General features: G+C 44.6%; 1 protein-coding gene across 1 annotated transcript; it reads right to left on the bottom strand.

The window, feature by feature from the left end:
- Positions 1-19831: 19831 nt before the first annotated feature.
- Positions 19832-23151, bottom strand: LOC130415972 (tripartite motif-containing protein 16-like). Its single transcript, XM_056742014.1, has 6 exons — positions 22508-23151; positions 22324-22419; positions 21503-21736; positions 21229-21376; positions 21092-21139; positions 19832-20751 (listed from the first exon to the last, which is right to left on the bottom strand). The coding sequence occupies exons 1-6, from the start codon at positions 23078-23080 to the stop codon at positions 20234-20236; spliced, it is 1617 nt and encodes a 538-aa protein (XP_056597992.1). The 5' UTR covers positions 23081-23151; the 3' UTR covers positions 19832-20233.
- Positions 23152-26349: the final 3198 nt, after the last annotated feature.

The following is a 26349-nucleotide window of genomic DNA, read 5'->3' as shown; positions in this document are numbered from 1 at the left end:
ATCCAAAGTGATTATACATTTCCTTTCTGACTATGTGCAATCCCTTGGGATCCAACCCATGACATTGGCATTGCTAGTGTCATGCTCACTGAGCCACAGGTAAGCTAGGATACAGTATGTTTAATGTTACACATTATTCTACAAACATAGACAGCTTTAGTTATCTTGTCAGACCTGAACACACCCACCTCCATCATACTGTGTAACATTCTTATACTTTCTGTGAGCGGCCTCTACACTCATATCAGTTTGTGTTGTTATTCATGTCCTGTCCTGGAGTTCCCAAAGAGAACCAGAGGTCATGAGTCCAAACTCCACTTCTGGCCTGATGCTTTTCAGTTCACCCAGATACTTGTGATGATGGGCAATCCACCTGCTGATAACTACAGCCAACCAACACTCAACCAGACTAAAATTGGACACTTTTTTCTATCCCCACTATTTTATTTTCACTCCCGGTTGAGTTTATTGGATTATTACGCGTTTCAGTGGAAGTGTCATTGCCCATTACTGGGATTTAAAGGTGGGGTGGTTGATTTAGAAAGGTGCTAACTTTAGCCTGCTAGCACTGAATTTATAATACCAGCCTCTATGCGATTGGGCGTCCAAAGCCACGCCTCCTCCACACACATTAATGTATTTTATAAATCTATGTAAAGAAATAGAAACTAAATCCATTAAATTCTTCTCGAAGCATGTACATACAGTACCTGTCCAAAAGAAAGAGAGCAATCATGGTATCATCTTTCTGAGTAGCTGTCTTCATCATGTAAAAGCTTAACCGATGATAATTCCAGTTTTTCCTTTTTCATAATCCAGACATCACTGCTTTTTAAAAAACGGACTTTCGTTTTGAAAATTACTTATTGTGGGTTCCGTAGGAAAGTTTGATTGTATTTTATTGTCCCTACATTGACACAGTGGACGTGAGCGCACTGATGACTATGATGTTATGCAAAGTAGGTTGGCTGAAAATGTACACATTACCAGTCACAGTCTTCGGCCAGAACATTTTGATTGGACGAATGTTTTTTGGTCCTCGGATTTTAACAGACAATATATAATTATCAAAATATTATTATTGTTTTTCTCATCACTGCCTGTTCATATAAAGTCTGCGTGCTCTCCTATTGTTTAATCCAATGATGTCATGGCTGTTTTGTGGACATGAGTCAAACTGTTCTTTCATTGAACAGATAAATTTTCAAACCAGACTGTGATCCCGTAGCGAACTAGACTGCAAGAGCAGATTATGAATTCCAAAAAATGTACCTTAAACCTTCATACCTTAAGGCTGCTGGTATACATTTCACATAAGTACTATGATCATTTTTAAGTTTATTTTAGCTCCATCAATAAACTCATCCTAAAGCCTAAGTACTTCATGACAGGACTCCAGCTCTGGATAAGTGAAGTTAAAGGCTCACCAAACTCAAGTCACGATCTATGTATTTTTCATCCATGTACTGGTGATGGTGTCTTGTTTTCTCATTTTTACTCTTTGATCACATTCATTACTCAGATTCATCTCCATGCTATGGCATATTGAATCCTTCGTCTATTTATTCTGGCCTATCGAGTATGGGATCAGAATTGTTTCATTATTCTGTATAGATAAACTACGATTCGCAAATAAATATAGACAATTTCACAAACATTTTTAAATCCACATATGCGCAAAAAGCGAACCATAAATACATTAGATGTTCCACAAAAATAAATGGAATTCACAAATAAATACAATAAAATTTGCATATAAAAAATATTTACAAATGTATTTTAATTATATTTATTTGTAGATCGCCTTCTTCACATTTGTGGATCGCTTTCTGTGCATTTGTGAATCGCTGCACGCATTTGTGGATCAGTGCGCGCTTTTGTGGATCAGTGCGCGCATTTGTGGATCAGTGCGCGTATTTGTGGATCAGTACGCGCATTTGTGGATCAGTGCGCGCATTTGTGGATCAGTACGCGCATTTGCTATGCGCGCATTTGTGGATCAGTGCGCGCTTTTGTGGATCAGTGCGCGCATTTGTGGATCAGTGCGCGCATTTGTGGATCAGTACGCGCTTTTGTGGATGGCTCTCTGTGCATTTGTGGATCAGTGCGCGCATTTGTGGATCAGTGCGCGCATTTGTGGATCAGTACGCACATTTGTGGATCAGTACGCGCATTTGTGAATCGCTGCACACATTTGTGGATCAGTACGCGCATTTGTGGATCAGTACGCGCATTTGTGGATCAGTACGCGCTTTTGTGGATGGCTCTCTATGCATTTGTGGATCAGTGCGCTCATTTGTGGATCAGTACGCGCATTTGTGGATCAGTACGTGCATTTGTGGATCAGTACGTGCATTTGTGGATCAGTACGCGCTTTTGTGGATCAGTACGCGCATTTGTGGATCAGTACGCGCTTTTGTGGATCAGTGCGCGCATTTGTGGATCAGTGCGCGCATTTGTGGATCAGTGCGCGCATTTGTGGATCAGTACGCGCTTTTGTGGATGGCTCTCTGTGCATTTGTGGATCAGTGCGCGCATTTGTGGATCAGTGCGCGCATTTGTGGATCAGTGCGCGCATTTGTGGATCAGTGCGCTCATTTGTGGATCAGTGCGCGCATTTGTGGATCAGTACGTGCATTTGTGGATCACTAAGCGCATTTGTGGATCAGTGCGCGCTTTTGTGGATCAGTGCGCGCATTTGTGGATCAGTGCGCGCTTTTGTGGATCAGTACGCGCATTTGTGGATCAGTACGCGCTTTTGTGGATGGCTCTCTGTGCATTTGTGGATCAGTGCGCGCATTTGTGGATCAGTGCGCGCATTTGTGGATCAGTGCGCGCATTTGTGGATCAGTGCGCTCATTTGTGGATCAGTGCGCGCATTTGTGGATCAGTACGTGCATTTGTGGATCACTAAGCGCATTTGTGGATCAGTGCGCGCTTTTGTGGATCAGTGCGCGCATTTGTGGATCAGTACGCGCTTTTGTGGATCAGTACGCGCATTTGTGGATCAGTACGCGCTTTTGTGGATGGCTCTCTGTGCATTTGTGGATCAGTGCGCGCATTTGTGGATCAGTGCGCGCATTTGTGGATCAGTACGCGCATTTGTGAATCGCTGCACACATTTGTGGATCAGTGCGCGCTTTTGTGGATCAGTGCGCGCATTTGTGGATCAGTGCGCGCATTTGTGGATCAGTACGCACATTTGTGGATCAGTACGCGCATTTGTGGATGGCTCTCTGTGCATTTGTGGATCAGTGCGCGCATTTGTGGATCAGTACGCACATTTGTGGATCAGTACGCGCATTTGTGAATCGCTGCACACATTTGTGGATCAGTGCGCGCTTTTGTGGATCAGTGCGCGCATTTGTGGATCAGTGCGCGCATTTGTGGATCAGTGCGCGCATTTGTGGATCAGTACGCACATTTGTGGATCAGTACGCGCATTTGTGAATCGCTGCACACATTTGTGGATCAGTGCGCGCTTTTGTGGATCAGTGCGCGCATTTGTGGATCAGTGCGCGCATTTGTGGATCAGTACGTGCATTTGTGGATCAGTGCGCGCATTTGTGGATCAGTACGCGCTTTTGTGGATGGCTCTCTGTGCATTTGTGGATCAGTGCGCGCATTTGTGGATCAGTGCGCGCATTTGTGGATCAGTGCGCGCATTTGTGGATCAGTACGCACATTTGTGGATCAGTACGCGCATTTGTGAATCGCTGCACACATTTGTGGATCAGTACGCGCATTTGTGGATCGCTGCACACATTTGTGGATCAGTGCGCGCTTTTGTGGATCAGTGCGCGCATTTGTGGATCAGTACGCGCATTTGTGAATCGCTGCACACATTTGTGGATCAGTGCGCGCTTTTGTGGATCAGTGCGCGCATTTGTGGATCAGTGCGCGCATTTGTGGATCAGTACGCACATTTGTGGATCAGTACGCGCATTTGTGGATGGCTCTCTGTGCATTTGTGGATCAGTGCGCGCATTTGTGGATCAGTGCGCTCATTTGTGGATCAGTACGCGCATTTGTGAATCGCTGCACACATTTGTGGATCAGTGCGCGCTTTTGTGGATCAGTGCGCGCATTTGTGGATCAGTGCGCGCATTTGTGGATCAGTACGCACATTTGTGGATCAGTACGCGCATTTGTGGATCAGTGCGCGCATTTGTGGATCAGTGCGCGCATTTGTGGATCAGTGCGCGCATTTGTGGATCAGTACGCACATTTGTGGATCAGTACGCGCATTTGTGAATCGCTGCACACATTTGTAGATCAGTGCGCGCTTTTGTGGATCAGTGCGCGCATTTGTGGATCAGTGCGCGCATTTGTGGATCAGTGCGCGCATTTGTGGATCAGTACGCACATTTGTGGATCAGTACGCGCATTTGTGAATCGCTGCACACATTTGTGGATCAGTGCGCGCTTTTGTGGATCAGTGCGCGCATTTGTGGATCAGTGCGCGCATTTGTGGATCAGTACGTGCATTTGTGGATCAGTGCGCGCATTTGTGGATCAGTGCGCGCATTTGTGGATCAGTACGCACATTTGTGGATCAGTACGCGCATTTGTGAATCGCTGCACACATTTGTGGATCAGTACGCGCATTTGTGGATCGCTGCACACATTTGTGGATCAGTGCGCGCTTTTGTGGATCAGTGCGCGCATTTGTGGATCAGTACGCGCATTTGTGAATCGCTGCACACATTTGTGGATCAGTGCGCGCTTTTGTGGATCAGTGCGCGCATTTGTGGATCAGTACGCGCATTTGTGAATCGCTGCACACATTTGTGGATCAGTGCGCGCTTTTGTGGATCAGTGCGCGCATTTGTGGATCAGTGCGCGCATTTGTGGATCAGTACGCACATTTGTGGATCAGTACGCGCATTTGTGGATGGCTCTCTGTGCATTTGTGGATCAGTGCGCGCATTTGTGGATCAGTGCGCTCATTTGTGGATCAGTACGCGCATTTGTGAATCGCTGCACACATTTGTGGATCAGTGCGCGCTTTTGTGGATCAGTGCGCGCATTTGTGGATCAGTGCGCGCATTTGTGGATCAGTACGCACATTTGTGGATCAGTACGCGCATTTGTGGATCAGTGCGCGCATTTGTGGATCAGTGCGCGCATTTGTGGATCAGTGCGCGCATTTGTGGATCAGTACGCACATTTGTGGATCAGTACGCGCATTTGTGAATCGCTGCACACATTTGTGGATCAGTGCGCGCTTTTGTGGATCAGTGCGCGCATTTGTGGATCAGTGCGCGCATTTGTGGATCAGTGCGCGCATTTGTGGATCAGTGCGCGCATTTGTGGATCAGTACGCACATTTGTGGATCAGTACGCGCATTTGTGAATCGCTGCACACATTTGTGGATCAGTGCGCGCTTTTGTGGATCAGTGCGCGCATTTGTGGATCAGTGCGCGCATTTGTGGATCAGTACGTGCATTTGTGGATCAGTGCGCGCATTTGTGGATCAGTACGCGCTTTTGTGGATGGCTCTCTGTGCATTTGTGGATCAGTGCGCGCATTTGTGGATCAGTGCGCGCATTTGTGGATCAGTGCGCGCATTTGTGGATCAGTACGCACATTTGTGGATCAGTACGCGCATTTGTGAATCGCTGCACACATTTGTGGATCAGTACGCGCATTTGTGGATCGCTGCACACATTTGTGGATCAGTGCGCGCTTTTGTGGATCAGTGCGCGCATTTGTGGATCAGTGCGCGCATTTGTGGATCAGTGCGCGCATTTGTGGATCAGTACGCACATTTGTGGATCAGTACGCGCATTTGTGAATCGCTGCACACATTTGTAGATCAGTGCGCGCTTTTGTGGATCAGTGCGCGCATTTGTGGATCAGTGCGCGCATTTGTGGATCAGTGCGCGCATTTGTGGATCAGTACGCACATTTGTGGATCAGTACGCGCATTTGTGAATCGCTGCACACATTTGTGGATCAGTGCGCGCTTTTGTGGATCAGTGCGCGCATTTGTGGATCAGTGCGCGCATTTGTGGATCAGTACGTGCATTTGTGGATCAGTGCGCGCATTTGTGGATCAGTACGCGCTTTTGTGGATGGCTCTCTGTGCATTTGTGGATCAGTGCGCGCATTTGTGGATCAGTGCGCGCATTTGTGGATCAGTGCGCGCATTTGTGGATCAGTACGCACATTTGTGGATCAGTACGCGCATTTGTGAATCGCTGCACACATTTGTGGATCAGTACGCGCATTTGTGGATCGCTGCACACATTTGTGGATCAGTGCGCGCTTTTGTGGATCAGTGCGCGCATTTGTGGATCAGTACGCGCATTTGTGAATCGCTGCACACATTTGTGGATCAGTGCGCGCTTTTGTGGATCAGTGCGCGCATTTGTGGATCAGTGCGCGCATTTGTGGATCAGTACGCACATTTGTGGATCAGTACGCGCATTTGTGGATGGCTCTCTGTGCATTTGTGGATCAGTGCGCGCATTTGTGGATCAGTGCGCTCATTTGTGGATCAGTACGCGCATTTGTGAATCGCTGCACACATTTGTGGATCAGTGCGCGCTTTTGTGGATCAGTGCGCGCATTTGTGGATCAGTGCGCGCATTTGTGGATCAGTACGCACATTTGTGGATCAGTACGCGCATTTGTGGATCAGTGCGCGCATTTGTGGATCAGTGCGCGCATTTGTGGATCAGTGCGCGCATTTGTGGATCAGTACGCACATTTGTGGATCAGTACGCGCATTTGTGAATCGCTGCACACATTTGTGGATCAGTGCGCGCTTTTGTGGATCAGTGCGCGCATTTGTGGATCAGTGCGCGCATTTGTGGATCAGTGCGCGCATTTGTGGATCAGTGCGCGCATTTGTGGATCAGTACGCACATTTGTGGATCAGTACGCGCATTTGTGAATCGCTGCACACATTTGTGGATCAGTGCGCGCTTTTGTGGATCAGTGCGCGCATTTGTGGATCAGTGCGCGCATTTGTGGATCAGTACGTGCATTTGTGGATCAGTGCGCGCATTTGTGGATCAGTACGCGCTTTTGTGGATGGCTCTCTGTGCATTTGTGGATCAGTGCGCGCATTTGTGGATCAGTGCGCGCATTTGTGGATCAGTGCGCGCATTTGTGGATCAGTACGCACATTTGTGGATCAGTACGCGCATTTGTGAATCGCTGCACACATTTGTGGATCAGTACGCGCATTTGTGGATCGCTGCACACATTTGTGGATCAGTGCGCGCTTTTGTGGATCAGTGCGCGCATTTGTGGATCAGTACGCGCATTTGTGAATCGCTGCACACATTTGTGGATCAGTGCGCGCTTTTGTGGATCAGTGCGCGCATTTGTGGATCAGTGCGCGCATTTGTGGATCAGTACGCACATTTGTGGATCAGTACGCGCATTTGTGGATCAGTGCGCGCATTTGTGGATCAGTACGCACATTTGTGGATCAGTACGCGCATTTGTGGATGGCTCTCTGTGCATTTGTGGATCAGTGCGCGCATTTGTGGATCAGTGCGCTCATTTGTGGATCAGTACGCGCATTTGTGAATCGCTGCACACATTTGTGGATCAGTGCGCGCTTTTGTGGATCAGTGCGCGCATTTGTGGATCAGTGCGCGCATTTGTGGATCAGTACGCGCATTTGTGGATCAGTGCGCGCATTTGTGGATCAGTGCGCGCATTTGTGGATCAGTGCGCGCATTTGTGGATCAGTACGCACATTTGTGGATCAGTACGCGCATTTGTGAATCGCTGCACACATTTGTGGATCAGTGCGCGCTTTTGTTGATCAGTGCGCTCATTTGTGGATCAGTACGCGCATTTGTGGATCAGTGCGCGCATTTGTGGATCAGTGCGCGCATTTGTGGATCAGTACGCACATTTGTGGATCAGTACGCGCATTTGTGGATGGCTCTCTGTGCATTTGTGGATCAGTGCGCGCATTTGTGGATCAGTGCGCTCATTTGTGGATCAGTACGCGCATTTGTGAATCGCTGCACACATTTGTGGATCAGTGCGCGCTTTTGTGGATCAGTGCGCGCATTTGTGGATCAGTGCGCGCATTTGTGGATCAGTACGCACATTTGTGGATCAGTACGCGCATTTGTGGATCAGTGCGCGCATTTGTGGATCAGTGCGCGCATTTGTGGATCAGTGCGCGCATTTGTGGATCAGTACGCACATTTGTGGATCAGTACGCGCATTTGTGAATCGCTGCACACATTTGTGGATCAGTGCGCGCTTTTGTGGATCAGTGCGCGCATTTGTGGATCAGTGCGCGCATTTGTGGATCAGTGCGCGCATTTGTGGATCAGTGCGCGCATTTGTGGATCAGTACGCACATTTGTGGATCAGTACGCGCATTTGTGAATCGCTGCACACATTTGTGGATCAGTGCGCGCTTTTGTGGATCAGTGCGCGCATTTGTGGATCAGTGCGCGCATTTGTGGATCAGTACGTGCATTTGTGGATCAGTGCGCGCATTTGTGGATCAGTACGCGCTTTTGTGGATGGCTCTCTGTGCATTTGTGGATCAGTGCGCGCATTTGTGGATCAGTGCGCGCATTTGTGGATCAGTGCGCGCATTTGTGGATCAGTACGCACATTTGTGGATCAGTACGCGCATTTGTGAATCGCTGCACACATTTGTGGATCAGTACGCGCATTTGTGGATCGCTGCACACATTTGTGGATCAGTGCGCGCTTTTGTGGATCAGTGCGCGCATTTGTGGATCAGTGCGCGCATTTGTGGATCAGTGCGCGCATTTGTGGATCAGTACGCACATTTGTGGATCAGTACGCGCATTTGTGAATCGCTGCACACATTTGTAGATCAGTGCGCGCTTTTGTGGATCAGTGCGCGCATTTGTGGATCAGTGCGCGCATTTGTGGATCAGTGCGCGCATTTGTGGATCAGTACGCACATTTGTGGATCAGTACGCGCATTTGTGAATCGCTGCACACATTTGTGGATCAGTGCGCGCTTTTGTGGATCAGTGCGCGCATTTGTGGATCAGTGCGCGCATTTGTGGATCAGTACGTGCATTTGTGGATCAGTGCGCGCATTTGTGGATCAGTACGCGCTTTTGTGGATGGCTCTCTGTGCATTTGTGGATCAGTGCGCGCATTTGTGGATCAGTGCGCGCATTTGTGGATCAGTGCGCGCATTTGTGGATCAGTACGCACATTTGTGGATCAGTACGCGCATTTGTGAATCGCTGCACACATTTGTGGATCAGTACGCGCATTTGTGGATCGCTGCACACATTTGTGGATCAGTGCGCGCTTTTGTGGATCAGTGCGCGCATTTGTGGATCAGTACGCGCATTTGTGAATCGCTGCACACATTTGTGGATCAGTGCGCGCTTTTGTGGATCAGTGCGCGCATTTGTGGATCAGTGCGCGCATTTGTGGATCAGTACGCACATTTGTGGATCAGTACGCGCATTTGTGGATGGCTCTCTGTGCATTTGTGGATCAGTGCGCGCATTTGTGGATCAGTGCGCTCATTTGTGGATCAGTACGCGCATTTGTGAATCGCTGCACACATTTGTGGATCAGTGCGCGCTTTTGTGGATCAGTGCGCGCATTTGTGGATCAGTGCGCGCATTTGTGGATCAGTACGCACATTTGTGGATCAGTGCGCGCATTTGTGGATCAGTGCGCGCATTTGTGGATCAGTGCGCGCATTTGTGGATCAGTGCGCGCATTTGTGGATCAGTACGCACATTTGTGGATCAGTACGCGCATTTGTGAATCGCTGCACACATTTGTGGATCAGTGCGCGCTTTTGTGGATCAGTGCGCGCATTTGTGGATCAGTGCGCGCATTTGTGGATCAGTGCGCGCATTTGTGGATCAGTGCGCGCATTTGTGGATCAGTACGCACATTTGTGGATCAGTACGCGCATTTGTGAATCGCTGCACACATTTGTGGATCAGTGCGCGCTTTTGTGGATCAGTGCGCGCATTTGTGGATCAGTGCGCGCATTTGTGGATCAGTACGTGCATTTGTGGATCAGTGCGCGCATTTGTGGATCAGTACGCGCTTTTGTGGATGGCTCTCTGTGCATTTGTGGATCAGTGCGCGCATTTGTGGATCAGTGCGCGCATTTGTGGATCAGTGCGCGCATTTGTGGATCAGTACGCACATTTGTGGATCAGTACGCGCATTTGTGAATCGCTGCACACATTTGTGGATCAGTACGCGCATTTGTGGATCGCTGCACACATTTGTGGATCAGTGCGCGCTTTTGTGGATCAGTGCGCGCATTTGTGGATCAGTACGCGCATTTGTGAATCGCTGCACACATTTGTGGATCAGTGCGCGCTTTTGTGGATCAGTGCGCGCATTTGTGGATCAGTGCGCGCATTTGTGGATCAGTACGCACATTTGTGGATCAGTACGCGCATTTGTGGATGGCTCTCTGTGCATTTGTGGATCAGTGCGCGCATTTGTGGATCAGTGCGCTCATTTGTGGATCAGTACGCGCATTTGTGAATCGCTGCACACATTTGTGGATCAGTGCGCGCTTTTGTGGATCAGTGCGCGCATTTGTGGATCAGTGCGCGCATTTGTGGATCAGTACGCGCATTTGTGGATCAGTGCGCGCATTTGTGGATCAGTGCGCGCATTTGTGGATCAGTGCGCGCATTTGTGGATCAGTACGCACATTTGTGGATCAGTACGCGCATTTGTGAATCGCTGCACACATTTGTGGATCAGTGCGCGCTTTTGTTGATCAGTGCGCGCATTTGTGGATCAGTGCGCGCATTTGTGGATCAGTGCGCGCATTTGTGGATCAGTGCGCGCATTTGTGGATCAGTACGCACATTTGTGGATCAGTACGCGCATTTGTGAATCGCTGCACACATTTGTGGATCAGTGCGCGCTTTTGTGGATCAGTGCGCGCATTTGTGGATCAGTGCGCGCATTTGTGGATCAGTACGTGCATTTGTGGATCAGTGCGCGCATTTGTGGATCAGTACGCGCTTTTGTGGATGGCTCTCTGTGCATTTGTGGATCAGTGCGCGCATTTGTGGATCAGTGCGCGCATTTGTGGATCAGTGCGCGCATTTGTGGATCAGTACGCACATTTGTGGATCAGTACGCGCATTTGTGAATCGCTGCACACATTTGTGGATCAGTACGCGCATTTGTGGATCGCTGCACACATTTGTGGATCAGTGCGCGCTTTTGTGGATCAGTGCGCGCATTTGTGGATCAGTGCGCGCATTTGTGGATCAGTACGCGCATTTGTTATGCGCGCATTTGTGGATCAGTGCGCGCATTTGTGGATCAGTACGCGCATTTGTTATGCGCGCATTTGTGGATCAGTACGCGCTTTTGTGGATGGCTCTCTGTGCATTTGTGGATCAGTGCGCGCATTTGTGGATCAGTGCGCGCATTTGTGGATCAGTGCGCTCATTTGTGGATCAGTGCGCGCATTTGTGGATCAGTGCGCGCATTTGTGGATCAGTACGTGCATTTGTGGATCAGTACGTGCATTTGTGGATCAGTACGTGCATTTGTGGATCAGTACGCGCTTTTGTGGATCAGTACGCGCATTTGTGGATCAGTACGCGCTTTTGTGGATGGCTCTCTGTGCATTTGTGGATCAGTGCGCTATTTGTGGATCAAATGCGCGCACTGATTTGTGGATCAGTGCGCTCATTTGTGGATCAGTACGCGCATTTGTGAATCGCTGCACACATTTGTGGATCAGTGCGCGCTTTTGTGGATCAGTGCGCGCATTTGTGGATCAGTGCGCGCATTTGTGGATCAGTACGCACATTTGTGGATCAGTACGCACATTTGTGGATCAGTGCGCGCATTTGTGGATCAGTGCGCGCATTTGTGGATCAGTGCGCTCATTTGTGGATCAGCACGCGCATTTGTGGATCAGTGCGCACATTTGTGGATCAGTACGCGCATTTGTGAATCGCTGCACACATTTGTGGATCAGTGCGCGCTTTTGTGGATCAGTGCGCGCATTTGTGGATCAGTGCGCGCATTTGTGGATCAGTACGTGCATTTGTGGATCAGTGCGCGCATTTGTGGATCAGTACGCGCTTTTGTGGATGGCTCTCTGTGCATTTGTGGATCAGTGCGCGCATTTGTGGATCAGTGCGCGCATTTGTGGATCAGTGCGCGCATTTGTGGATCAGTACGCACATTTGTGGATCAGTACGCGCATTTGTGAATCGCTGCACACATTTGTGGATCAGTACGCGCATTTGTGGATCGCTGCACACATTTGTGGATCAGTGCGCGCTTTTGTGGATCAGTGCGCGCATTTGTGGATCAGTGCGCGCATTTGTGGATCAGTACGCGCATTTGTTATGCGCGCATTTGTGGATCAGTGCGCGCATTTGTGGATCAGTACGCGCATTTGTTATGCGCGCATTTGTGGATCAGTACGCGCTTTTGTGGATGGCTCTCTGTGCATTTGTGGATCAGTGCGCGCATTTGTGGATCAGTGCGCGCATTTGTGGATCAGTGCGCTCATTTGTGGATCAGTGCGCGCATTTGTGGATCAGTGCGCGCATTTGTGGATCAGTACGTGCATTTGTGGATCAGTACGTGCATTTGTGGATCAGTACGTGCATTTGTGGATCAGTACGCGCTTTTGTGGATCAGTACGCGCATTTGTGGATCAGTACGCGCTTTTGTGGATGGCTCTCTGTGCATTTGTGGATCAGTGCGCTATTTGTGGATCAAATGCGCGCACTGATTTGTGGATCAGTGCGCTCATTTGTGGATCAGTACGCGCATTTGTGAATCGCTGCACACATTTGTGGATCAGTGCGCGCTTTTGTGGATCAGTGCGCGCATTTGTGGATCAGTGCGCGCATTTGTGGATCAGTACGCACATTTGTGGATCAGTACGCACATTTGTGGATCAGTGCGCGCATTTGTGGATCAGTGCGCGCATTTGTGGATCAGTGCGCTCATTTGTGGATCAGCACGCGCATTTGTGGATCAGTGCGCACATTTGTGGATCAGTACGCGCATTTGTGAATCGCTGCACACATTTGTGGATCAGTGCGCGCTTTTGTGGATCAGTGCGCGCATTTGTGGATCAGTGCGCGCATTTGTGGATCAGTACGCACATTTGTGGATCAGTACGCGCATTTGTGGATCAGTGCGCGCATTTGTGGATCAGTGCGCGCATTTGTGGATCAGTACGCACATTTGTGGATCAGTACGTGCATTTGTGGATCAGTACGTGCATTTGTGGATCAGTACGTGCATTTGTGGATCAGTACGCGCTTTTGTGGATCAGTACGCGCATTTGTGGATCAGTACGCGCATTTGTTATGCGCGCATTTGTGGATCAGTATGCGCACTGATTTGTGGATCAGTGCGCGCATTTGTGGATCAGTGCGCTCATTTGTGGATCAGCACGCGCATTTGTGGATCAGTGCGCACATTTGTGGATCAGTACGCGCATTTGTGAATCGCTGCACACATTTGTGGATCAGTGCGCGCTTTTGTGGATCAGTGCGCGCATTTGTGGATCAGTACGCGCATTTGTTATGCGCGCATTTGTGGATCAGTACGCGCTTTTGTGGATGGCTCTCTGTGCATTTGTGGATCAGTGCGCGCATTTGTGGATCAGTGCGCGCATTTGTGGATCAGTGCGCGCATTTGTGGATCAGTGCGCTCATTTGTGGATCAGTGCGCGCATTTGTGGATCAGTACGCGCATTTGTGGATCAGTACGCGCATTTGTGGATCAGTGCGCGCATTTGTGGATCAGTACGTGCATTTGTGGATCAGTACGTGCATTTGTGGATCAGTACGCGCTTTTGTGGATCAGTACGCGCATTTGTGGATCAGTACGCGCATTTGTTATGCGCGCATTTGTGGATCAGTACGCGCTTTTGTGGATGGCTCTCTGTGCATTTGTGGATCAGTGCGCGCATTTGTGGATCAGTACACGCATTTGTTATGCGCGCATTTGTGGATCAGTACGCGCTTTTGTGGATGGCTCTCTGTGCATTTGTGGATCAGTGCGCTATTTGTGGATCAGTGCGCTCATTTGTGGATCAGCACGCGCATTTGTGGATCAGTGCGCACATTTGTGGATCAGTACGCGCATTTGTGGATCAGTACGCGCATTTGTTATGCGCGCATTTGTGGATCAGTACGCGCTTTTGTGGATGGCTCTCTGTGCATTTGTGGATCAGTGCGCGCATTTGTGGATCAGTGCGCGCATTTGTGGATCAGTGCGCGCATTTGTGGATCAGCGCGCGCATTTGTGGATCAGTGCGCACATTTGTGGATCAGTGCGCACATTTGTGGATCAGTGCGCGCATTTGTGGATCAGTGCGCGCATTTGTGGATTGGTCTCTGTGCATTTGTGGATCAGTGCGCACATTTGTGGATTGGTCTCTGTGCATTTGTGGATTTTGAAACATTTCTAACGTCAAATCGTGAGCACAATCCACAAATAGGTGGACTCCGCCCACTATCTACGCAAGCCAATCGGTTAATCTCCGCCTTTTAAATAAATTTTAGGATAACTGAAGTTAATTAACTCAATAGTTCAAAACAAAACAAAGCCTGTTAAATTGATTCAACTAAACAACATTGCTTTTACCTTAAGCAATTAACTTACATTTACTGAAATAAAAAAATGTAATTTAATTTCAATGTAATCCAGTTACGTGCAACCAGTTGACATAAAAAAGTTAAGTTAGTCCAACATATTATTTTTTTGAGTGTGGATCAGTGCGCGCATTTGTGGATCAGTGCACACATTTGTGGATCAGTGCGCACATTTGTGGATCGCTCTCTGTGCATTTGTGGATTTTGAAACATTTCTAACGTCAAATCGTGAGCACAATCCACAAATAGGTGGACTCCGCCCACTATCTACGCAAGCCAATCGGTTAATCTCCGCTTTTTTTTGTCCAATAGGCAACGTTCTAACTTCAGCCAATCACGTTTTGCTATGCACTAAGATGCAGGGAGCTAACATGGCGACTAGTGGCGGTCTAAAATCTGTGTTATACTAAGAAATGATAATGGCCTCTTCTTTATTCTATGTAATGATCGCTTGTGTTCATATACATTGTCCGTATTGTTACATATATGCTTTATTTAAACGTGTATGACTTGATAACAGTGTGCACGGACTGGAAAACCCCGTCTGTCGGTGTACTACCAGTATAACGATTGCAGAATTAATGTGGGGGAAATCATCAGCATTTTAAATTTCTATGTCATTCATAATTCAAAATAAAACGTAATTTCTACAGTCATCTCGGTTTATCCCATTCCTGAATAATCTCTGCTGCTATCGCTACACTGTTCTGTTTACTGTCTAACTCTTTCCAATGACAAAGGATGTCCATTCTTTTACTATGATCTGTGCACACAATATATTCCTAAATTCAACCCCAAAAGTAAGTGATGTAAGCCTATACAATTTGTGTTTTTGAACCTTACCATAGTACATATTGGTATAGGCTACAACTGCAGATAATCAATTTACTGTAGATAATAATAATGGATGTGGCAGTGCTCTCAGTAGCGTGTTAAACGATAAACGTCTCCATTTTACCTGGTGCTAAATAAATAATTATTGTTGGGTTATAATTATGTATATATTGCTGCCTTTTAAATGACATAGAACAGCTTTAAAATACTGTTTATTTCCATTATTTAATGGCAAAAAAAACAACAACGGGGGCATTAAGAATGAAAGGGAGGCAACACAACTTTTTCTTCGATGAAAAAAGTATGAAGCAAAATATGAAACTGCCAAATAAAAATGAATTGAAGCCAATTGTACAAATGAATGAGTTCTCCATACAAATGCACAAAATGCACTGGATATTACTGGGCATTTCAGTAAAGCCATTTTCATACAGAGATCCCCGAAAATATGCGGAAGGAGTCCCGGGATGACGAGATCGGTTGATTTTGGTTTACAATGCCAGTGACCTGCAATTAAAAGGCAATTATTTTGTTAGGGTTCGAGCCTAAGAGCTAGAAACCTATTGTATTTGTTAAGATTTTTATTCTTCTTATTATTATTATTATTCTGCCATAAAACTGATACTGCAGCCCAAACCGTAAGGCCGACAGAGCTGAGATTTGGTCCTTGTCGCTACTCAGATACACGGAGCCACTCATATCGACCCATAGGTGGCGCTATAGCAATACCAAACGCATTTGCGCTCGATACTGCTAAACCGTTTGTCGCACACCCAAGTGTCTTATATCAGTTTAATCACTGGCTCAAAACTTAAAAAACGTATATCTCTGATATCTCCGCCATTATAGATTTTTCGCTAATTAGCATTTTATGAAAAAAATGAACTAGTCCCAGGATTTTTGCCCTATAGGAACCAAACCAACGCTGATGAATTCTGTTGACTGTGAATGTAAATAATTATCGAAAAAAAGTTGAATTTTCAATTCACGGTCGCGAGGTGGCGCTAAAACGTCCAAACCGGAAGTGGCATATTTAGTTAAATTTTTTATAGCACCTATAACTTGTATGGCACATGCATAAAATATAGCATCCGGTTCTCTTTTGACATGTATTGGGTTTTTTTCATATGTGTATTGTCTATTACATATTCATTTTTTATTATTTTGTTACCTGTGTCTTGTCACATTATGTGAGCTGTTTAGTAAATGTATAATACGACTACAGTATTTCTATGTGGAGAATTGTGGATAGACTTGTCCCACATGATAATCTTACAATATAGTCTACTTACGCTGCTGCCACTAAAGACTACGCTTGCTATTGTTAATGTATATAACAGGTATCATATAGTTTTGGCATGGCAGAGAGTTAGACAGTAAACAGAACAGTGTAGCGATAGCAGCAGAGATCATTCAGGAATGGGATAAACCGAGATGACTCCCTAGTCACCGGGGTTTTCCAGTCCGTGCACGCTGTTATCAAGTCATACACGTTTAAATAAAGCATATATGTAACAATACGGACAATGTATATGAACACAAGCGATCATTACATAGAATAAAGAAGAGGCCATTATCATTTCTTAGTATAACACATATTTTAGACCGCCACTAGTCGCCATGTTAGCTCCCTGCATCTTAGTGCATAGCAAAACGTGATTGGCTGAAGTTAGAACGTTGCCTATTGGACAAAAAAAAGCGGAAGTTAACCGATTGGCTTGCGTAGATAGTGGGCGGAGTCCACCTATTTGTGGATTGGGCGCACGATTTGACGTTAGAAATGTTTCAAAATCCACAAATGCACAGAGAGCGATCCACAAATGTGCGCACTGATCCACAAATGTGCGCACTGATCCACAAATGCACAGAGACCAATCCACAAATGTGCGCACTGATCCACAAATGCGCGCACTGATCCACACTCAAAAAAATAATATGTTGGACTAACTTAACTTTTTTATGTCAACTGGTTGCACGTAACTGGATTACATTGAAATTAAATTACATTTTTTTTATTTCAGTAAATGTAAGTTAATTGCTTAAGGTAAAAGCAATGTTGTTTAGTTGAATCAATTTAACAGGCTTTGTTTTGTTTTGAACTATTGAGTTAATTAACTTCAGTTATCCTAAAATTTATATTTTTACGTTCAACCAAAATAAATTCTACAGTTTCATTCAGTTCCTGTTTATTCAATGAATTTATTCAATAATTTTTACTACATTTTCCAACAAGAACAACTTGTGTTATCTCTAAAGACTACCTTTACTTTTCAATATCAAAGGCATGTACATTAAAACATTTTTTCAACAAGAATAACTTGTACAAACTCTGTAATATTTAAAGACTGCCAACCTAACCAAAGGCAACACTTTTCTGAACAAGGGTAACCACCAAACTCAAAAATATAACTAACTCTTTAAAATTTTTAAGATAAATGAACATTAAACACTAACAAGTGTTTATTTTTACTGAAAAATGCACGATATAAAACACTTATTTAAGAAAATTGCTCTCAAAATGCAGTGTACGCAAAGCATGCTGGGAAATATAAGTCCTCTGCCCTATTATAACTATTTTATGTTAACACAACTCCTTTATGTTGTCCCAACATGAATGGATTCAGTTATATGACTAAACATAAAACAATCATGTTGTAACCATATTTTCCAAAGGCTGTGTTGCTTTAACTTAAGCAAGTTAAGTAAATTGAACAGACAGCAAAATTTTTTTTTTTGAGTGCACAAATGCGCGCACTGATCCACAAATGCGCGCACTGATCCACAAATGCGTGCACTGATCCACAAATGCGCGCACTGATCCATCCAAAAATGCGCGTACTGATCCACAAATGCGCGCACTGATCCACAAATGCGCGTACTGATCCACAAATGAGCGCACTGATCCACAAATGCGCGTACTGATCCACAAATGCGCGTACTGATCCACAAATGCGCGCACTGATGCGCGCACTGATCCACAAATGCGCGTACTGATCCACAAATGCGCGCACTGATCCACAAATGCGCGTACTGATCCACAAATGCGCGCACTGATGCGCGCACTGATCCACAAATGCACAGAGCCATCCAACAATGCGCGTACTGATCCACAAATGCGCGCACTGATCCACAAATGCGCGTACTGATCCACAAATGCGCGCACTGATGCGCGCACTGATCCACAAATGCACAGAGCCATCCAAAAATGCGCGCACTGATCCACAAATGCGCGTACTGATCCACAAATGCGCGTACTGATCCACAAATGCGCGCACTGATCAACAAATGCGCGTACTGATCCACAAATGCGCGTACTGATCCACAAATGCAAGCACTGATCCACAAATGCGCGTACTGATCCACAAATGCGCGCACTGATGCGCGCACTGATCCACAAATGCGCGTACTGATCCACAAATGCGCGAACTGATCCACAAATGCGCGTACTGATCTACAAATGCGCGAACTGATCCACTAATGCGCGTACTGATCCACAAATGCGCGCACTGATCCACAAATGCGTGCAGCGATTCACAAATGCACAGAAAGCGATCCACAAATGTAAAGAAGGCGATCTACAAATAAATATAATTAAAATACATTTGTAAATATTTTTTATATGCAAATTTTATTGTATTTATTTGTGAATTCCATTTATTTTTGTGGAACATCTAATGTATTTATGGTTCGCTTTTTGCGCATATGTGGATTTAAAAAATGTTTGTGAAATTGTCTATATTTATTTGCGAATCGTAGTTTATTTATACAGAATAATGAAACAATTCTGATCCCATATTTTCACTTAAGTATCATGCTATTATAAAGCTTCACTCATGCTTCGGCGGATTTGTTATTTATCATGTCTAAGTATTTTTCATACATATACTGGTGCTGATGTCTCATTACTCTTCGATCGCGTTCTATTACAAGTCACTACACTCTTCTGTATGCGGTATTGAGGCTTCATCTCCATGTCGTGGCCTATCGAGGCCTTGGTCTATTGTTCAGCCTATCCTGGCCTCCGTCTCAATATCGTGGCCTATCGAGACTCTTGTGCCATGTTGTGGTCTATCGATGCCTTTGTCTCAATGTCGTGACCTTTCAAGGCTCTCGTCATCTAAAAAGAGTCGATCTCTGACAGTCTGAAGTGAGAAATGATGATTTCTTGTGAAGTTATTTTGACGCGGGTCTTCACCTCCAGTACAGGACTGACACCTGCATATAAGCGTGTGTGTTTCTCAAATATAAATACAGTAAAACAAACTCAAATACTGTCAAATAAAACATCTGAAGGCCTTTAGAAAGAATGCTATATTCATAAAGTCAAAAGACAACACATGAATAATCACATCTACATAAAGTAATAGTGTGAAGGAAGATCTTAAAGAGAAATATACAAAAGCATGATTGAAAGATTTATGCCAGCATGATTCTCAGCTATAAATAATAAAGAAGATCAAGTTGAATGTAAAACAGTGAGCTGATAACACCAGACCTTTTGTTCCACCGCTGTCTCAAAACTCACTGACAGAGATGATGTCATTTCTGTTACAACTAAAGAAACTGTGAGTTCATCTCATGTTGTTTATGTGATGATAGTATCGGCTTTATCTTATATTGTGAAGAAGAAAAACAACAATACTGAAGAAGAACGTAATGACTCTATTAATCCTGTATTTGATCAGTTTAATGATTTCACATCACAATTGTTATTACACCTCATATAGGCAGATTTTACTCATGTTAATATCTGACATGTTATCTGTGACGTGTAGAATCTCTCTATAATCTATAGATCACACAGTTTCACTGATGAATTGATATTAAAATAAAATCCAGGATAGAGAGGATGAGTGAATGTGGTGCTGATGCTGTGGATGAGGGTCATTGTGTCAGAGACGCTGTAGAAGGACAGAATTCCTGCTCTCTCATCCACATACACTCCTATTCTATCACATCTGATCTTTACAGGGAGTTCAGTGTTGATGTTATTGTGTTTGAATGTGTAACTAGAGTCATAACAGATCAAACTCCAGGACTGATCATTATATCCAAACCAACACTCACTCCATCCCTTCCTGATGATGCTCTTATATGACACTGATATACACACAACACCAGTCCTCTCAATCTCCCAGTAACAGCGTCCACACACACTCTCTCTACACAACACCTGACGCACATCAAATCTGTCTGGATGATCAGGATACTGCTGGAGTGTTTCAGTGTTTGTGATCTTTGTGTTTCTCTCAGACAGACTGAGGAGTTCATTCACTGTGTTTAGATCCAGAGTCAACTGATGAGAATCTGAGGAAGAACAAACACATTACAGAATGATGAATTTAAAGATGAAAATAAACATCTGATCAATGTCTGGTATCTGAACTCTTCATGCATGAGTGTCCTGAAGAAGCTCTGTGTGATTTGAATGCTTTTTTAACTCATGTTAAGATGAATATGTGTTTATAAAATATGAAACTCTAGACGTCAGGAGTCCCAGATGTTCTTCTGACTGAATGTATTTTCATGAAGTGTGTGATTCTGAATGATTGATGATCAACTCTGCTGATGTTTTCTTTCATTGTTCAGAGAGATGATCTTCTAGAGGAGGTGTGTGTGTGTGTGTGTGTTATTGTGTGTTATTTACATTGTAGGAAGTGCTCTCTGATCCTGGGCTCAGTGATGGTGTGTGTGACTGTGGAAATCAGCAGATAGAAACAGTGTCAATCTCATGATATCACTGGACTGTCATTCTAATATGATGTCAGATGTCCAGTGTTTTACCGGAGATCTTTCTCATGTGCTGTGTGCAGAAATCCTGCAGTTTGTCTCTCAGCTGACGGACAGATTCTCTCACATCATCAAAAGAAAAGAGGAAAGTGACACTGATGTCGTCTGGAGATTCAGGAGGTGCAGAGAGAGACTGAAAACTCTACACCATCAAATAAACACACAAATCCCATCATGACTTCACATGAAATCAAGCAATAGTGACACAATCTATGATGTTGTGTAGACTGTCAGTGTAATGTTGATGAATGAAAGAGACTTCACAGACCTGTAGGAAAGTGATGTGATCATCTGTGTGTGAAATCTTGTCCAGCTCAGCGTCTCTCCTCCTCAGATCATCAATCTCCTGCTTGAGTCGCTCCAAGAGTCCTTCAGCTCGACTCACTGCAGCCGTCTCCTGATCTCTGATCAGCTGTGTCACCTCAGAGCGTCTTCTCTCAATCAATGACATCACTTCAGTCAACATCATCTCACAGTCCTCCACTGCTGTCTGTGCACACCGCTGTTACACACAAACATTACAGTTACAGTTACACACACACACACACACACACACACATTACAGTTACACACACACACATTACAGTTACACACACTCACACATACACACACACACATTACAGTTACACACACTCACACATACACACACACACATTACAGTTACACACACACACACACACACACACACACACACACATTACAGTTACACACACTCACACACACACACACACACATTACAGTTACACACACACACACACACACACACACACATTACAGTTACACACACTCACACACACACACACACACACATTACAGTTACACACATACACACACACACACACACACACACACACACATTACAGTTACACACTCTCATTACAGTTACACACACACACACATTACAGTTACACACACAGACACACACACACACACATACACACATACAAACAGACACACACACACACACACATTACAGTTACACTCACTCACACACACACACACACAAACACAAACAGACACACACACACACAAACACATTACAGTTACACAAACACATTACACACACACACAGATCTCATCACATGTCACCTTATGACCCTCCACAGCGTCTCTCAGCTCCTGAACATCTTTCTCTCTCTGATGGATCTTCTCCTGAAACTTTCTCTGCGTCTCCTTCAAGTGTTTCTGAAGGACAAAGAAAATAAAGCTCATAAGTCATGTGATGATGTGTGAACATTAAGAGTCTACAACAGTGTGTGATTTCACTTCAGACCTCTTCATCTGTCCTCTGTGCTGCCGCTGAAACTGTGTCGTGGTTTTTATGTTTATCCATCAAACACATCAAACAAATGCACTGCTGATCAGTACGACAGAAAACCTCCAGAAGCTTCTGATGTTGAGGGCAGATCATCTCCTTCAGTTTTCTAGTCACACTCACTATTTTGTGTGAATCTCCAGAGTGAAATTCCTCATGACGTTCAAGATGAGTTTGACAGTAAGACTTCAGACACGTCAGACAGGATTTGATGGCTTTGTGTTTTCTTCCAGTACAGACGTCACACTCCACATCTCCAGCTCCAGCGTAACACACATCAGAAAGTTTGGTCTTCTTCAGTTTCTCCACCATTTCAGCAACCACCACATTCTTCCCTAGAACAGGCCGAGGGCTGAAGGTTTGTCTGCACTGAGGGCAGCTGTAGATTCCCGTCTGATCGTCCTGATCCCAGCAGTCTGTGATACATCTCATACAGTAAGTGTGTCCACAGTGAAGCGTCACTGGATCCTTCAGTAGATCCAAACACACTGAACACATCAACTGATCCTCTGAAAAACTCGCTTCTGCCATTTCTTCTCATTGACACACACCAACAGCTCAACAACACTTTCACTTTCTCAATCCAGTTTCCTGGTTGTGTGTTTGAGAGACGTGTGCAAAACAGGCGTGTCTGTGAATGTAATAAAAGAGTTCAGTGTGTGTCAGTGTCATATAGAGGCAATAAAACACTGCTGATGACCAAAGCACTGATCCAATGAACTCCAACAAACACATTTATAGTTGGATCAGTGTGATGCGCCTTTAAGACAACACAAACACTACAGTACTGTGTGCATATACTCTAATGAAATGTGTTTAGTTATTCAATAAACGTTTTTCAGAAGGACATGTGGTTCATGTCCGGCATCTTTTAGCACTTGGACTGCTCCATCTATCAGCTTCAAACCATCTCCAAATCCAGCGTTTATATATCATTCATCACCCAAATGCAGTGAACAAACAAACACAGATAAACTTCTGTCAGTCGAGTGAAGTGGCTTTGATGGGTGTGCTCTTTCTCTCGCTGGCTGGTTGACGTGTAGGAGTGCTTGGTTTTTGCCCCCGCTTGCTTTTCCGGGAGATTTGTCCCTAAGGGACTAAGAACGCTTGTTACAAAACGGGAACCCATGTTGGAAAAAAAAATTGTAATCTGTACGAACCCTGGCGGAGTGAATCCAGCACAGAAATAAAACAACAAGTTGACCTTGCTAAGCTTGAGAAGCCAACGTTTAACAGTGTAAAGAAAACAGAATGCATGACCTAGACTGTTACCATAACTTTAATGATATCCAACAAATCTCACAAAACAAAATTTCACCAAAACATAGGTTACAGTAAGCATCATAATACATGAACAGTAATGTTTAATGTTTATGTTGTTTATGGTTCCTGAAGGCAGAGTTGGAAAGTAACTACTTTACTGTTTTGAGTAGGTTTTTAAGTAGCTTTCAAATTCTGTAATTTGACTTGAGATGTTTTGTACTTCGTTATATCTAAAATCACATCCGTTACAGAGTAAAATGCAAGAAAAAGCAATTCTAAGGAAAAAAACGTGACCAGAAATGACTCCAGTGAATGATGGGCGCGAGTCGAGTTTGTGCCAATACCAGAAGAGTGATGGAGATGGTAGTGCACCTGTCCTAAAGGTGACTGTTGAAACGGCTGAAGGTAATGAAGTAAACCCCTGAACATATTTAAGCAACCATTTCAGCTTCAAGACAGGATTACATTTACATTTAGTCATTTAAAAGAAGCTTTTATCCAAAGCGATTTACAGAGAGTTTAAGGAGTAATAAGTGATATGTCACACAGGAGCAATAACACAACAGGTGCTGATACAAAGTTACTAGTTTCAACAAAAGCTTGACCACTACCTGTTGAGAGAAAGAGAGAGGGGTCATTTTTTTATTCTCATTTGTCTGTCAAGTATTCACAGAACAGATGAGTTTGAAGTAGTTTTCTGAATGTTGTGAGAGATGTGGTTGACCGGACAGAGTTTGGAAGAATGTTCCACCAGGAAGGAGTTGTGATTTACTGCCCTTATGAGAAGGCAATACAAGACGCCGCTGGTTTGCTGAATGCAGGGATATTGATGGAGTGTACTACTACTACTACTACATTTTATTTATGGGCGCCTTACTGACACTCAAGGACACCATACAGCAAATAGTACCAACAGTCAACAAATAAAAACAATTAATACAAGCTATATAAACATGGGATAGGCACACAAATAAATACACAAATAATATCACAGAAAAGCCAGCCTAAAAAGACGAGATTTAAAAACATTTAAATTTTCACTACTTTTAACATCCTGTGGTAATGAGATCCAAAGGTACAGAGCTGCGTGACTGAAGCTCGAGAACCCATAGCTGTGCTTGTTCGAGGAAGAACAAGGTTAGATGCAAAAGATGATCTGAGAGTGCGAGTGGGAGTGTAGTATTGAAGGAGTTCTTCTAAGTAGGGAAGAATTTAAAAATAAATTTGATATTTCACCAGAAGCCAGTGCAAGTGTTGTAATGTGGGTGTAATATGCTCGGCTCTAGAGGTCCGACAGATGATCTGTGCAGCAGAGTTTTGAACCAGCTGTAATTTATGAAGGAGCTTTGACAGCAAACCATACAGAAGAGAATTACAGTAGTCAACACGAGAGGTAACTAGAGCGTGAAGTAATGTCGCTGGAATCTCAACTGAAAGAGCCGAACAAAGACAATTTATATTTCATAGTTAATAGTATGCAGAACAAACTATCCCATTTATGTGTGCTTCAAATGATGCTCTCGAAGATGACATCTAAGGTTTTGACCGGAGTAGAAACTGACACTGATAGGGCATTAAAGAGCATAGAAGGAGATTTCGACCTAGCCAGATTGGTTTTTGAGCAAACAAGCTAAATTTCCATTTTTCCACTATTCAATTTAACAAAGTTGGATGTGAGCCACTCTTTAATCTCAAAGAATAGGTGAAGGAAAGTTAGAGGCAGAACAAGAGGCAGGTTGGGCAGACGTGTAAAGCTGAATTTTGTCGGCATAGCAATGAAATTGAATGCCAAACTTCCTAAAAAATGCCTCAGTCAGCAGCTAAAAGTAGGTCATTGGATATCTTGACTAATGCAGTTTCCACACTATGATGTGGATGGAAACCTGATTTGCTCATATAAACTATTATGAGAAAGATGGTCGTGTAGCTGAGCTGCATAACCCTTTCCAATGTTTTAGAGAGGAACGGTAAAATAGTTACTTGAATCCTGGCTTCTTAAGTCTAGGGGTTATGACGGCAGTTTTGAGTGTGGAAGGAAGAACACCAGAGGTTAGTGAAGAGTGTATAATGTCAGTTATTAGGGTGGAAACTGAAGGTAAGCTGGCTTTAACCAAAGATGTTGGAATGGGGTCTAGCTGACAGGTGGTGGGTTTGGATTTTTTAATCAAACAAATACTTCTTCCATACTCAGAAGATTAAAATCAGTATATTTTCGATTTTCCTGTTGAAATATGACATAAAAGCATCACAGTGCTCTACTGAGTAAAACTGAGGAGAGAGTGAGTTTGGTGGTTTAACATATTATTTAACACAGAGTAAAGTTTTTTCCCTGACTTCTTACACTTGTGGTGTTCCTGGCTCAAAAACACCCGCCTACCAAAGAGAGCTTATAAATCACTCAATATGCTATATTATCACTAAATATTGGATTCAATCCTTTCGTCAACTTCAGTCAACACTGGTTTAGTGTTTCTTTCTCGAACTGATTATTCGTAGGCCTTATTATTATTCTGATCTTATGCACCTTAATTATGCGT

Source organism: Triplophysa dalaica, chromosome 25 (genome assembly GCF_015846415.1).
Source record: "Triplophysa dalaica isolate WHDGS20190420 chromosome 25, ASM1584641v1, whole genome shotgun sequence".
NCBI classification, from domain to species: domain Eukaryota; kingdom Metazoa; phylum Chordata; class Actinopteri; order Cypriniformes; family Nemacheilidae; genus Triplophysa; species Triplophysa dalaica.
This window is presented reverse-complemented; position numbering and strand designations above follow the sequence as displayed.